The sequence below is a fragment of the Chelonia mydas genome, chromosome 13, assembly GCF_015237465.2.
Source record: "Chelonia mydas isolate rCheMyd1 chromosome 13, rCheMyd1.pri.v2, whole genome shotgun sequence".
Classification (NCBI taxonomy): Eukaryota; Metazoa; Chordata; order Testudines; family Cheloniidae; genus Chelonia; species Chelonia mydas.
The window spans coordinates 38,249,274-38,263,234 of NC_051253.2; the positions used below are offsets into that span (position 1 = coordinate 38,249,274).

Consider the following 13,961-nt stretch of genomic DNA (forward strand, 5'->3'; position numbering starts at 1 on the left):
TCATCCTGTTGCAAATCAGGAGTAAGATCCAGATTTCCAGAAGATATATAGATGCCTAGTGGGATTTTCAGAAGCATCTGAGCAACTAAAACTCGAGGGGTTAGGCAGCATGGCATTTCCAAATGCTTTCAAAGTTGCCTGAATCCCTTTAAAAATAGAGCCCTAAATACTTTGGAATCAAGGTGAGTTATTCTTTTCTGTGGAAAGGAGTACTTGTGGCACCTTAGAGACTAACCAATTTATTTGAGCATGAGCTTTCGTGAGCTGCAGCTCACTTCTTGGGATGAATGGTTAGTTTCTAAGGTGCCACAAGTACTCCTTTTCTTTTTGTGAATACAGACTAACACGGCTGCTACTCTGAAACCTGTCTTTTCTATGGGTATGTCTACACTACCCACCAGATTGGCGGGCAGCGAACGGGTGAAGTCCTTTGGCCTGTGCTCTACAGGTGGTCAGACTCGATGGTCCCTTTTGGCCTTAAAATCCATTCGTCACCGTCCACGCGCTCTAACATCAGCGCAGTCGCTCAGCCGCAAGCTGTGGTGCTGGACGCAGGAGTAGCTGGGCTGCGTTCTCGGGCCTGCGTTACGCAGGGGACTAGAGCAGATGATTCTAATGATCGGGCCTTAAAATACATGAATCTACTAATTACTATTTTTGCTTGTGGTAAAACCGGCATGGCCCATAAGCGCAGTGAGCCACAGGCCGGGCTCAGAAGAGCTTATCATTTAAAACCGACAAGAGGCCCTGAGGGTGGGAAAGGGAAGGGGCGGGTAGGTAGACGGGAATTACCTCAGGCCACGCCACAGAGCAATGGGTCAGAACTCAGCTAGCCTGACCCCTAGCACAGAGCTCTAGCCAATAGATCACGGTGCCTCCTGAGGCTGTATGCTACGGTAAGGCCACAAGATTCATTTTTCGAGGGTGAAGTTCACCCTTGTGCAGGGGGCTCATCCCATGGCCTATTTAATCCCAGGGTCTTATTCTGAGGGCTGCACTGGGACTCTTGTAAAGTGCAGGCTTTGGCAGAGGGCTGAATTTCCTGCAGAGAGAGATGGCTCAGTGAGAGGAGCCCCTTGCTCTAGAGGTTACTGTAGGAGAGGAAGCTGGGAAGCCAGCACTGTGTTTCTGGTGCACAGTAGTAGGTGGCCGTGTCTGCAGCTGTCAGTCGGTCTATCTTTAGCCTGGCAGTGGACCCGCTGGTGGATGGGGTGACCCGTCCTTTGAATTCATTAGCGGTGATGGTGGCGTAACCTGTTCTGAAGCCTGTAACCCAGACCAGACGTTTCCCAGGAGCCTGACGGACCCAGTGGAGATGGTGGTCATTGATGTTATACCCAGACACGACACAGTCCAGGGTGATGGAACTTCCTGGCTTTGCACGGACAGAACTTGGCTGGGTTAAAGTGATCGCGGCCTCGGAACCTGTTAAAGAAACACAGAGGAATGATCCTATCCCATCACACCAGTGAGCCAGCTAATCTCCGACAGACCTTTCAGAGGAAGGTGCAAGACACCTTGGAAGTGGGCTGTTACAAAGTAAACCTGCCAGAGATTGGCGTAAGAACAAAAGGATCGACCCACTGATGTCATCAGCCCCTGGAGACATGAAAAATCCCAACCTTACAAGAGGTTGCACCTCGCTGCTCACCTGACAAGATGCACCAGGCCACAACGCAAAGACAACGTAGCCAGAGCATGACTGCTGCTGACCTCTGCTTTAGCACAACGGGTTGGTGTCAGATATTCCCGCTGACTAACAAGGCAGGTATCACCCCATGTTCTTATATCCCCCGAGGCAGGCAAATGATTTTGCATTTCAGAAATTTCCCTTCTCCCGTCTGTCTGTCCCCACCCCCTCCCCCTCCACCCAGTTTCTTGTGGTGACTCCGCATCTGGAGATTTGACTTCAGGCAGAAACTTTGAAAAGTGTTTAATGGACAGATGCCCAAACCCTACTGAAATTCAATCACAGCTGGGTATCTAAAATCCCCTTATACTACTTTGAAACCTCCAGCCCTTACATAAGAACATATATAAGAACGGCCACACTGGGTCAGTCAGACTAAAGGTCCATCTAGCCCAGTATCCTGTCTCCCAACAGTGGCCAATGCCAGGTGCCCCAGAGGGAGGGAACAGAACAGGGAATCACCAAGTGACCCATCCCCTGTTGCGCATTCCCAGCTTCTGGGAAACAGAGGCTAGGGACACCATTCCTGCCCATCCTGGCTCATAGCCGCTGAGAACCTGTCCTCCATGAATTTATCTAGTTCTTTGTTTAACCCTATTCTAGTCTTGGCCTTCACAACATCCTCGGGTAGAGAGTTCCACAGGTTGACTGTTCATTGTATGAAAAAAATACTCCCTTTTGTTTTAAACCTGCTGCCTGTTAATTTCATTGGGTGGCCCCTAGTTCTTGTGTTATGAGAAGGAGTAAACAACACTTCCTTATCTACTTTCTCCACACCACTCACGATTTTATACACCTCTATCATATCCCCCCTTAGTCATCTCTTTTCCAAGCTGAAAAGTCCCAGTCTTATTAGTCTTTCCTCATACGGAAGCCGTTCCATACCCATAATCATTTTTGTTGCCCTTTTCTGAACCTTTTCCAATTCCAGTATATCTTTTTTGAGATGGGGCAACCACATCTGCACGCAGTATTCAAGATGTGGGCTTACCATGGATTTATATAGAGGCAATATGATATTTTCTGTCTTACTATCTACCCCTTTCTGAATGATTCCCAACCTTCTGTTAGCAACATACTCTGAGTGTGACAGGAACAGAGGAATTGCCCAATGCGTTAGATCAGTCCATCTAGGCCAATGTAAAAAAAAGATTCCAAGAAAGGTTGAAGCTAGACCCTAGTTTTCATTTGGGGAACAGCCCTGCTGTAGTTGAATTTTCTTCCAGACCCTGGTCAGTTAGTGTTTGGCTTGTTTCCACCAAATAGTGGAGACCATGGACAATTCACTCAGTCTGTCTTAAATTTCCATCTCCGAAATGGAGACCACCATAGTTTCCTACCACCCATGGGAGTTGTAAAGATAAATTCATTAACGTTTGTGAGGTGCCGAGATACTACAATGGTGGAGAGCGTGGACGTTCCAAAACAGCAGGTTATCTCTGAGGTCTGTGAAACCAGGGAAAGGTTGGGTTATGTGATACAGCACGGCCAGAGGGCCACAGGAGGGTGATCGAGGGGAGATATGTAAGCCCCAGGATGATGACAGCCTTATTCCCTGTAGAGGGAAAAGAGGTTGCTATAGATTAATTAGAGCACCTGAAGCCAATTAGAGCACCTGAAGCCAGTCACCTGATAACCCGCCCCGCTTCCATCAGACAGTCGGAGGAGTTGAAGCAGGGTGGTTTGGTGTTGGAGCAGAGAGCAGTTTGAAGGAGAGCAGTTTGGAGGGAAGCAGAGGAGAGCTTGGAGAAGTGCTGTGGCGGGCCAGAAGACCAAGACCCTAGGTAAAGAAAAAGCTGGCTTGTGCAGAGCAGAGGGACTCAGTCAGCCTCACCTCAGTCCCTGGAAAAATCATGGAGCAGGTCCTCAAAGAATCAATCCTGAAGCACTTAGAGGAGAGGAAAGTGATCAGGAACAGTCAGCATGGATTCACCAAGGGAAGGTCATGCCTGACTAATCTAATCGCCTTTTATGATGAGATTACTGGTTCTGTGGATGAAGGGAAAGCAGTGGATGTATTGTTTCTTGACTTTAGCAAAGCTTTTGACACGGTCTCCCACAGCATTCTTGTCAGCAAGTTAAGGAAGTATGGGCTGGATGAATGCACTATAAGGTGGGTAGAAAGCTGGCTAGATTGTCGGGCTCAACGGGTAGTGATCAATGGCTCCATGTCTAGTTGGCAGCCGGTGTCAAGTGGAGTGCCCCAGGGGTCGGTCCTGGGGCCCGTTTTGTTCAATATCTTCATAAATGATCTGGAGGATGGTGTGGATTGCACTCTCAGCAAATTTGCGGATGATACTAAACTGGGAGGAGTGGTAGATACGCTGGAGGGGAGGGATAGGATACAGAAGGACCTAGACAAATTGGAGGATTGGGCCAAAAGAAATCTGATGAGGTTCAATAAGGATAAGTGCAGGGTCCTGCACTTAGGATGGAAGAATCCAATGCACCGCTACAGACTAGGGACCGAATGGCTAGGCAGCAGTTCTGCGGAAAAGGACCTAGGGGTGACAGTAGACGAGAAGCTGGATATGAGTCAGCAGTGTGCCCTTGTTGCCAAGAAGGCCAATGGCATTTTGGGATGTATAAGTAGGGGCATAGCGAGCAGATCGAGGGACGTGATCGTTCCCCTCTATTCGACACTGGTGAGGCCTCATCTGGAGTACTGTGTCCAGTTTTGGGCCCCACACTACAAGAAGGATGTGGATAAATTGGAAAGAGTCCAGCGAAGGGCAACAAAAATGATTAGGGGTCTAGAGCACATGACTTATGAGGAGAGGCTGAGGGAGCTGGGATTGTTTAGTCTGCAGAAGAGAAGAATGAGGGGGGATTTGATAGCTGCTTTCAACTACCTGAAAGGGGGTTCCAAAGAGGATGGCTCTAGACTGTTCTCAATGGTAGCAGATGACAGAACGAGGAGTAATGGTCTCAAGTTGCAATGGGGGAGGTTTAGATTGGATATTAGGAAAAACTTTTTCACTAAGAGGGTGGTGAAACACTGGAATGCGTTACCTAGGGAGGTGGTAGAATCTCCTTCCTTAGAGGTTTTTAAGGTCAGGCTTGACAAAGCCCTGGCTGGGATGATTTAACTGGGACTTGGTCCTGCTTTGAGCAGGGGGTTGGACTAGATGACCTTCTGGGGTCCCTTCCAACCCTGATATTCTATGATTCTATGATTCTATGACTCCACAGACACAAGGGGTTGGGAGGAACCTGGCCCAAGCAGACAGAGGGCAGGAAGCCCCACAAGCTGAAGGGCAGGAGAGGGAAGTAGCCCAGGGAAGGAATCGCTAGTTCAAGTTGTTTGCTGCTATCCCTAGGGCCCCTGGGCTGGGACCCGGAGTAGAGGGCGGATCTGGGTCCCTCCCGCTCCACTCCCCTCCTCTGAGATACTAGTGGGACAGTTGATACCGCAGGTCAGGGGTGAGAAATGGTGCCCTGAGCCCCCTCACCCCCCACCCCCACAAGAAGAGAAAGCGTGGGACCCATCATAGTAGTGCTGGCAATTTGCCACAGTAATTAATGAAAGAAAAAGGTTAGCTACAGAAAAAGTATATTAGAAGTCTTCATAATTTAGAGCTGAGTGGTAACTTACAACTCCTCATTTTACTCAGCCCAGTTTGAACCAGGAGTAACTCCACAGGTGTCAGAGGATCAGAGTCTCATTTCAGCCCAGTGTAAATCTACTCATGGAGTAAAGTACTATTTGATATGAGTAACGGTAAACAGAATCTCACCCCATGTTAGCACTGTCACCATTTGAAATGTAAAATCAACACGAACATTTAAGTCCAGAATTTCTACCCGCCCGGAGTAGAAATGTAGTTGTACTGAAGTCAACGGCACTACACCCATTTACTCCGAGTGAGGATCTGCTCCCTTAACTTTCCCCTTCAATTCCTCTGAAACAAGAATTTCCCTTTTAACCTTGGTGACAAGCAAGGAAAGGGGTCCCCATGCTGAGCCAGACTCTTCAAAGCTGTGCAATGCCCTCGAGTTCTATTTTGGAGGGGTTTTCATTCAAACTCTCCAGTCCCAAAATTGTTTTCAGCACAAAGACAGCACAGTGCCTGCAAAAACCTCTCCCCATCTGACACTCCGTGAGGAAATAGGCAGGAAATGGGGGAAGACAGGCCTTCAACTGTGTCTTTCTCTGAAATCGAAAGTCCGTGTGGTTTTCAGATATGACCGCAGCTGCGGAGGAAAATGAGAACAGCCACTAAAAGACACACAGAGCTCGGCTGCCATCATGTGCTCATTCATGGATGTTGCTGTTTCTGTCTCATTCCTCTGCGCCCGCTAACGAATCACGAGTGGCCATTGTAGAGAACAGCCTCGGGCTGGCCAGTCCTACCCCTGGGCTGAGAGCATGTGAGGCATTACACCCTATCGTCTCCCTGTCTCATGCCATGCAGCAGCCATTGTACAGAAGGGCCGTACGTTACTCGTTCTTGGCGCTTGCACAATGAGGGTAGAATGGGGATTGAACCCCAAATTCCTCACTCCTAGTCTAGCAGCGTTACCAGTATCAGACGCACATGCCATAGCTCGAAAGATACCCCGTCGTTCTAAGAGAGCACACGGCCTTGATGCAGAAATTACTGGGTTAGGTTCTCTGAAGTGTGTTATGCAAGAGGTCAGACTACAGATATTGTGAATGGTTTTTCCTGGCCTCAAAATCGATGCCTATCCTCCAGGTGCTTTGACTTGAGTGCTGTAGGGAATTCCCTAAGGCTGCCCCATGGCTTGAGGGAAGGCTTGTGAGTTCCAATGAAGCAGAGAGCTACAAGGGCAGGAGTTTCTCTCCTGCTAGGGCCATCCCAGCTGGACAGGTCAAAGAGCAGTCCGTTCTCAGGGAAGACCAGACGCCTTATCCCTGGGAGAGAGCTGGTCTAGGAGAAGACAGGCTCTGTATTCAAACCAGGGCTGGCTGGCTCGCTAGCCACTCCTGGTCCACAGGCTTCGCGGGAGCAGCCGGTTTCTGCTCCAGGCTGCGGCGGCGTTGGCAAGCCAGAGCCAGCACTGGGCTGCGGGCGCTTCGGCCTTCAGTGGGCTCCTCATGCAACTGTGGGTCAGCCCAACCGCCGAACCTCCTGCAGCGCTGGGCAAAGTGGCCAGCAAGGCCGAGAGCTCGTGCCTAGCCCTGCACGGCTTTAAACATCTCCTTGTGCCGGTCTACAGGCCTCGCCACCCGCCACCCTCCTCTGATCACTGGGCTGGCGGCAGGAGGCCAGGCTCGATGCGCATAATGGTCCTCTCGACAATTAACCCCCCGGGTCATTATTATTTGGGTCTCAGCAACAATTGGAGGCTGCAACACAAGTCTGTGCTCTCCAGAGCCAGAGGCTACACACACAGTGCTTGATTAGCCACAGGGCCAACGGGGCCCGTGCCCAGGGGCCCAACCAACTGGGGGGCCCTGGCAGCAGAAGCCCAGAGTCCCAGCTGCCAGGCAGGGGGGGCAGACCCCTGCGCCCCGACCCTGTTCCCCAGGAGGCAGGAGAAGCACCAGCGCCCCGACCCTGGTCCCCTGCAGAAGCAGGGGAAGCCCCAGCATCCAGACCCCACTGGGGCCCTGGGACTGGAGGGGATTTCACCCCCCATTGCACCCTGGGGCTGTAGTGTGGGGACAGAGCTTCTCTGGTCTTGGTGCTGCAGTGCGGCGGGGGCGGGGGGGGTGGGGGGAGAAGGATCAAAAGGGGTTGCGGGGCTGTAGGTGGGTGGGTGGAATGGGGGGACCCTGGATGGAACAGGGGTGAGGGACAGAATGAGGGAGGCTGTGGGGGGCACTGGGCAGAAAAGGCGGAACTGGGGCAGAAGGGGGTGTGGTGAGGGGCCTCCCACTGGTTCTGGCCCAGGGCCCCAGGAAGCCTTAATCTGCCTCTAGTCCTCTGTGTGTGTACAAACAGACAGTCCTGCCTTCGAGGAGTCAAAACAAACAGGACAGAGAAAGGAAACTGAGGCAGCTGAGATCAAGGACACACTCTGGCTCAGTGGACGAGCCTGGAACAGAAACCAAGTGTCCTGATTTGCCAGGCAACAACTCAGCCAGGAGGTCACGCTGCCTCCAGGCTTGCACCAGTTGGAAAAATTGGAGGTGAAAATTGCCGTCCCTGAGCCTGAAACGAAGCCCTGTGCCAAAACAGCAGGGCGGCCAGGAACCACGGACGATGTATTTGGAATCCAGTGGTGCACGGAGCTTTTGCTGCACCTTCCGCCCCGGGGGTGAATTCCCTGCAGAGAGAGATGTGCTCAGTGAGACTGAGGCCAGTTCCAGGGGGATATTGTAAGAGAGGAAGTTGGGCGGCGATCACTGTGTCTGGAACAGTAGTAAGTAGCCGTGTCTGCAGCTGTGAGCCCGTCTATCCTTAGCCTGGCAGTGGAGCCGCTGGTGGAGGGGGTGACGCGGCCTTTGAAGTCATTAGAAATGTAAGTGGTGTCCCCTGTTTTGAAGGCGGCTATCCACACCAGGCCTTTTCCCTGGGTCTGGCGGCTCCAGTGCATGTGGTCGTCATTGATCGCGTACCCAGAGGCGACACAGTCCAGAGTGACGGAGCTGCCTGGCTTCGCAAGTGCAGAACTCGGCTGGGTCAAACTTATGGCAGCCACAGAGCCTGTTAAACAAAGTCCAGAAAATTATAAAGGGAATTGCCACATCAGATAACCCAATGGGGGCTTCCCAGTCCAGCTCTCTGACAAGTCTCAGCGCTCAGCTCTTCAGGGGATGCTCCTCAATTCAGTCAAGGTACTAAAAAAAAACCCCACACTGTACCCAGTGCTGGCCACTGCTCCTTACCTGGCAAGGAGCACCACACAAGAATGCAAACACAGCGTAACAGCATCATGCCTGCCGAAGGAGCTAAGCTAGGACAAGTCACGTATACTTGGTCAGCTCTCCCCCAAGGTGATCCATGGCATTTTTAAATAATCAACGGCAGGCAAATTAATTTGCATTTACATAGCATCCCGATGCAATTTTTCACTGTGGAGGAGAGAGAGCGAAAATAAGCCTCTCGTGGGCAATGCTATTCAGTGCATGTGTGGAAAGCACTTTGATATTCTAATGGTGTGGCCTCTATCAAAACCTGAATAGAATAAGATTCCAAAGCCAGAAGGACAGTGATCGTCTGGTCTGACTTCCTGTATTACACAGGCCAGAGAACTGCCCCCAAATAATTCCTTTTGAACTGGAGCATATCTTTAAACAAAACCCAACCTTGATTTTTAAATTGCCAGTGATTGAGAATCCACCACTGCCCTTGGTAAATTGTTCCAGTCGAATTACATGATATAAGAACATAGGAATTGCCAGAATGGATCAGAATGCTAGCTCAGTCTCCCGTTACCTACACGAGTGACTTCTGGACACTTCAGAGCTAGAGCTGGGTGGAAAATGGTCAGCGAGAACTGGAGAGTTCAGACCCTTAATAATAATAATAGTAATAAAAGTACTGTAACAGATCTAACGCGGGATGGTCAAAATCACTCTCCCCCTTGCCCCCAGTGAATCTTGTCACAGAAAAACATGGCCTTTGATTTGTTTTTTGTTTTTCAGTAACCCAAAAAGTGAACTGCAAATCATTCTTCTACAAAAACAAATCAGTTTTTGCTTTCTATTTTTCATTAAGAAAACTATGTTATGGACGTTGAGAAAATGGATATATCCTTTTTTAAAATGTCACAAGCTGAAACAATTAATAGATTTCAAGGCAAGAAGGGAGCATTGTGATCATCTGGGTTGACCTCTAGCATAACAGACCTGATCTCTCACTTTTAATTTCTTTATTAAAATACTCCATTATACCAGTCTGACACAGCATATATTTTAGGAAGCTACGCAGTCTTGATTAATAATGTTCAACTGCAAGAATTCACTACGTCCCTGAACATGTTAATATTTCCAAGTCTCTCCCTTGTTTTAAGCTGTGGCCAGACTTGGCCATTCCTTGCACTACATCGCATTTGTATTGCACGTGTCCCATTAAATAACTCGAGGTAAGGGGGAAAGAACACAGAAATTAGCATCACTGCATTTACTAACACAGTCTTTCTTTCAAAACTGTAGCTTTTTACTACAGCTTCCAGAGAGATTGGTCTTTAAACAAAGGTGAATGTGAAGATCGCTCGGGCCGACGGTCAGTCATGAAATACAAGAAAATAAAACTTTATTTTTGTAGAGTGCTTTCCTTCAAAATTGTTTACATGACGAGAAAAGTAACGTAGTAGCTGAGATAAAATTTCTCTCTCCTCCTGACACGGTAATATTCATTTATATTACCACAGCAGCGAGGAGACCCAGTCATGGACCAGAACCCCACTGTACTAGGGTGTTGTACGAATATAGAACAAGCCAGTGGTTCCTCACAATCCAAGATAAGAGACAACATATGGATGCATGCGACCGACAGGGCTGTGCAAAGAAATGAGTTGGAAAGGATACACTTTTAGTGGTGAAAGTGAGATTGGAAGTCCCCGTGCTTTTCACAGCTGACAAGATCTACAGAAGTAAATGGTAGTTCTCTCTCTCCTCTGTACCTTTGCTGCCATCAAGTGGCCGGTATAAACTTCTTCTGTCTCACAATATAGTAACAACTAGTGGTCAGAGAGAGAAGGGCCTCATTAAACCCTGCTGTCCTGTTCTGCCACCACGTAGCCCTTGCACAGTGCACCCTTTAAGTCATTCTGCATTCCCGTTCGTCAGCCTCCACAACCAGATTCCTCTTTAAACCTTGGCGGCTATTTCCTTCTGAATTTGAGACAGCTGTCCAGGAGATGAGAGATAACAGATGGCTACAGACGACATTAACACAGGACAGATATTTTAGCCTTGTCTGCAAATGTTAGCATTCGTTTCTACAGCGTTTGACATGTGCCCTGTACCACAGTGTAGGAAATTAGTGCAAAAAATATTTAAAAATGTCGCAAGGGAAGAAGCTCAAGGAGGGCTCCTCTAACTGCTTGATGCACAGTGTGTTGCATCTTCTCCTGAATCACTGATAGTGACTCTGTTGAAGGCATGAGACTGAACTACATGGTCAAGCCTGACCCAGTGTGGCAATGTTTATGTTCCTAAATACATCACTTCACGTGGCTGCATATCAAAGTTCTCCAGGTCATTTCTTTCAGTCTTAACTTTTCCAAGCACCTTTGGAAACCCCATTCCTATTAGTTATTCTGGTCCCATTTGTGGACCAGGATCCCACCGTGCCAGGTGCTGTACAGACACAGGAGAAAAAGATGGTCACTTCCCATGACTATGAATCCAAATGGGATGCTCTTGCGAACAAGGCAAATTCCATTCTGGGGTGTGTTCACAGGAGTGTCGTATGTAAGACAGGAGGTAATTGTCCCTCTCTACTTCATATAGAGGAAGCCTCAATTGGAGTAGTGTGTCCAGTCCTGGGTACCACACTTTAAAAGAGAGACGTGTGGATAAACTGGAGGGAGTCCAAAGGAGAGCAACAACTTGTTCTCCAGGTCCACCAAGGGAAGGACAAGTGGTCATGGGCTTAATCTGCAGCAAGGGAGATTTAGGTGCTTGGGAATCCGAGGAGTATGAATTCAGTCACCCTTGTGCAATTGGACACAGACATGCCCAGTCACTCCCAAGCCCAGAACTGCAAAACTAAAAGAAGGAAGGAGGTTAATTGTTGTCTCAGAAGGCTTCTCTGCTGTTAAGGGCTTATTCCTTCACCCGCTCACTTCCCTGGTCCTTCTTGCATGAACAGAGAGCAACAAAACCCAAAGTCCAAAGGTGCAAAACAATTCGATGTTTATTGGGGTGAACTTCCAGCAAGCATGATTCCAGTTTCCTTCCTTAGTGTGCCCCTTCCCAGCTCTCACACCACAGAGCCTTACCTGTGTCCCTGTTCCCATTCCCCACCTTAGCAAAACTTGATTTCAATTTCCCCACCTCCATTCCCTGTTCCCATTTCCCCCCCCCCTTACTTCCTGATTGACTGCAGACTATATAGTAAAACTTGAGTTCTGCTTAGCTATACCTTAACCAATCATTTTCCTGAAATTTAACTAACCAATCCTAACATATTGTAACACGATTATTTAACCAATTATATCCCACCACCTTAATTAGTTTATACCCAGCAAAATTCATTACACAGCAGACAGAAACAATCACAGAACCAGACAGAGATTATACAGACAAACAATAGGGAAATGGGGACTACAATGACAGAACAACACAGAAATGAGGATTTCACATCCCAGCTATTGATAGGTGAGTTCTTGCCAGACAGGATGCTATCAAACTAAGTTTCCTTTTACATCTTCTAGGCACTTCCCTTTCTCTGGAGGCGATAGGCATTATCAGGACAGGATTGTATCCTAACAGCCCAGTAGCACCTTCATTCAATGTGACTAGTTTGGGATGTGAGGATCTGACCATTCGCTTCCCAGCTTATGGCTGCCTCTGCTGCTTAGCCAAAGGCCTTAGCCTAAGAACAGGGCCTCAGACTGTCACAGTGAGAAAAGGCCCTTACACCGGCAGACAGTGATTTTGATTCTTTCTTTTATACCTCTAGAACTAGCTAAGTGATAAGAATTCGCCTAAATTCTTAGAGTACAGGCCTTTACAGACAGGCCTGAATATCTATATCCTAACATCTGCTTTGTTAGTGGAGTGTATTCTAGTCTAAAATAGAATAGACTACAATAGGCTAATTTAGTCTCCAGAAGACCATGGCAATTGCCAGAGCAGATAAGATGCCCATCCATTCCTATCTCCTATCTCTGAAAGTGTCCTTGGTGAGGCGTCTGTTACTGATGTTACAAGGCGACCTCTGATTATGGAAGAACCTTCCCATACTTCCCAACTCTGTCTGGGGTTTTCAAAGGAGTCTATGTGAATTAGGAGTCAAATTCACACACACAGAAACTCTAGGAGAAAGTGAATCACATTTGCCTTTAGCTTAAAGGATCCAGAAAAAAAAATGTCCTACCACCTTATACTTTATAGCGCAGAAATGAACAGAACTGGACCGTGGCTAAGTAGTGGAAAGCATACTTCACACCACAAGTGAGCCACCCTCACTCCACAATTTGATAACCTAGCCTAGCAAATAATTTGTGTCACGCTTTAAAAGGAAGACTTCCTATCTATTATTATATTCCAAGGGCCTTGGAAATGTATGTTAAGTGTCTGAAAGTCTCTCTCTCTGCCAGTTAATTGTTATTCTCCTTCTGCAACATCTAGTCTGTCTAAACAAATGCTAGAGAACCTGGAGCCATCGGTCCCGAGAGAAAATGCAATGTCTGGGAGTTGCAGAAGCTAAGGATTCCATACGTATGTTTTGAATCACTTGACGCTGCCACAGAAGTTGTTTGCTTTGATGCACCCTATTTCAGGTACTGCAATCAGCTTAGCACATAAGACCATAAGAACGGCCAGACTGGGTCAGACCAAAGGTCCATCTAGCCCAGTGTCCTGTCCGACAGTGGCCAATGCCAGGTGCCCCAGAAGGAATGAACAGAACAGGGAGCCATCAAGTGATCCGTCCCCGGTTGCCCATTCCCAGCTTCTGGCAAACAGAGGCTAGGGACACCATCCCTACCCATCATGGCTAATAGCCATGGGTGGACCTATCCTCCATGAATGTATCTAGTTCTTTTTTGAACCCTGTTATAGTCTTGGTCTTCACAATATCCTCTGTCAAGGAGTTCCACATAGAATCATAGAATATCAGGGTTGGAAGGGACCTCAGGAGGTCATCTAGTCCAACCCCCTGCTGACCAATCCCCAACTAAATCATCCCAGCCAGGGCTTGGTCAAGCCTGACCTTAAACACCTCAAAGGAAGGAGATTCCACCACCTTCCTAGGGAACCCATTCCAGTGCTTCACCACCCTCTCAGTGAAAAAATTATTCCTAATATCCAACCTAAACCTCCCCCACTGCAACTTGAGACCATTACTCCTTGTTCTGTCATCTGCTACCACTGAGAACAGTCTAGAGCCATCCTCTTTGGAACCCCCTTTCAGGTAGTTGAAAGCAGCTATCAAATCCCCTCTCATTCTTCTCTTCTGCAGACTAAATAATCCCAGTCGCCTAAGCCTCTCCTCATAAATCATGTGCTCCAGCCCCCTAATCATTTTTGTTGCCCTCCGCTGGACTCTTTCCAACTTTTCCACATCATTCTTGTAGTGTGGGGCCCAAAACTGGACACAGTACTCCAGATAAGGCCTCACCAATGTCAGATAGAGGGGAACGATCACATCCCTCGATCTGCTGGCAATGCCCCTACTTATACATCCCA

General features: G+C 48.3%; 2 gene segments (V, D, J or C); both read right to left on the reverse strand.

Moving 5' to 3' along the window:
• Positions 1-1,081: 1,081 nt before the first annotated feature.
• On the reverse strand, positions 1,082-1,756 carry LOC119563619. The segment is given in 2 exon segments: positions 1,082-1,425; positions 1,652-1,756. Coding segments are annotated over 2 exon segments (393 nt in total).
• A 5,809-nt stretch (positions 1,757-7,565) lies between these two features.
• On the reverse strand, positions 7,566-8,654 carry LOC119563618. The segment is given in 2 exon segments: positions 7,566-8,304; positions 8,487-8,654. Coding segments are annotated over 2 exon segments (411 nt in total).
• Positions 8,655-13,961: the final 5,307 nt, after the last annotated feature.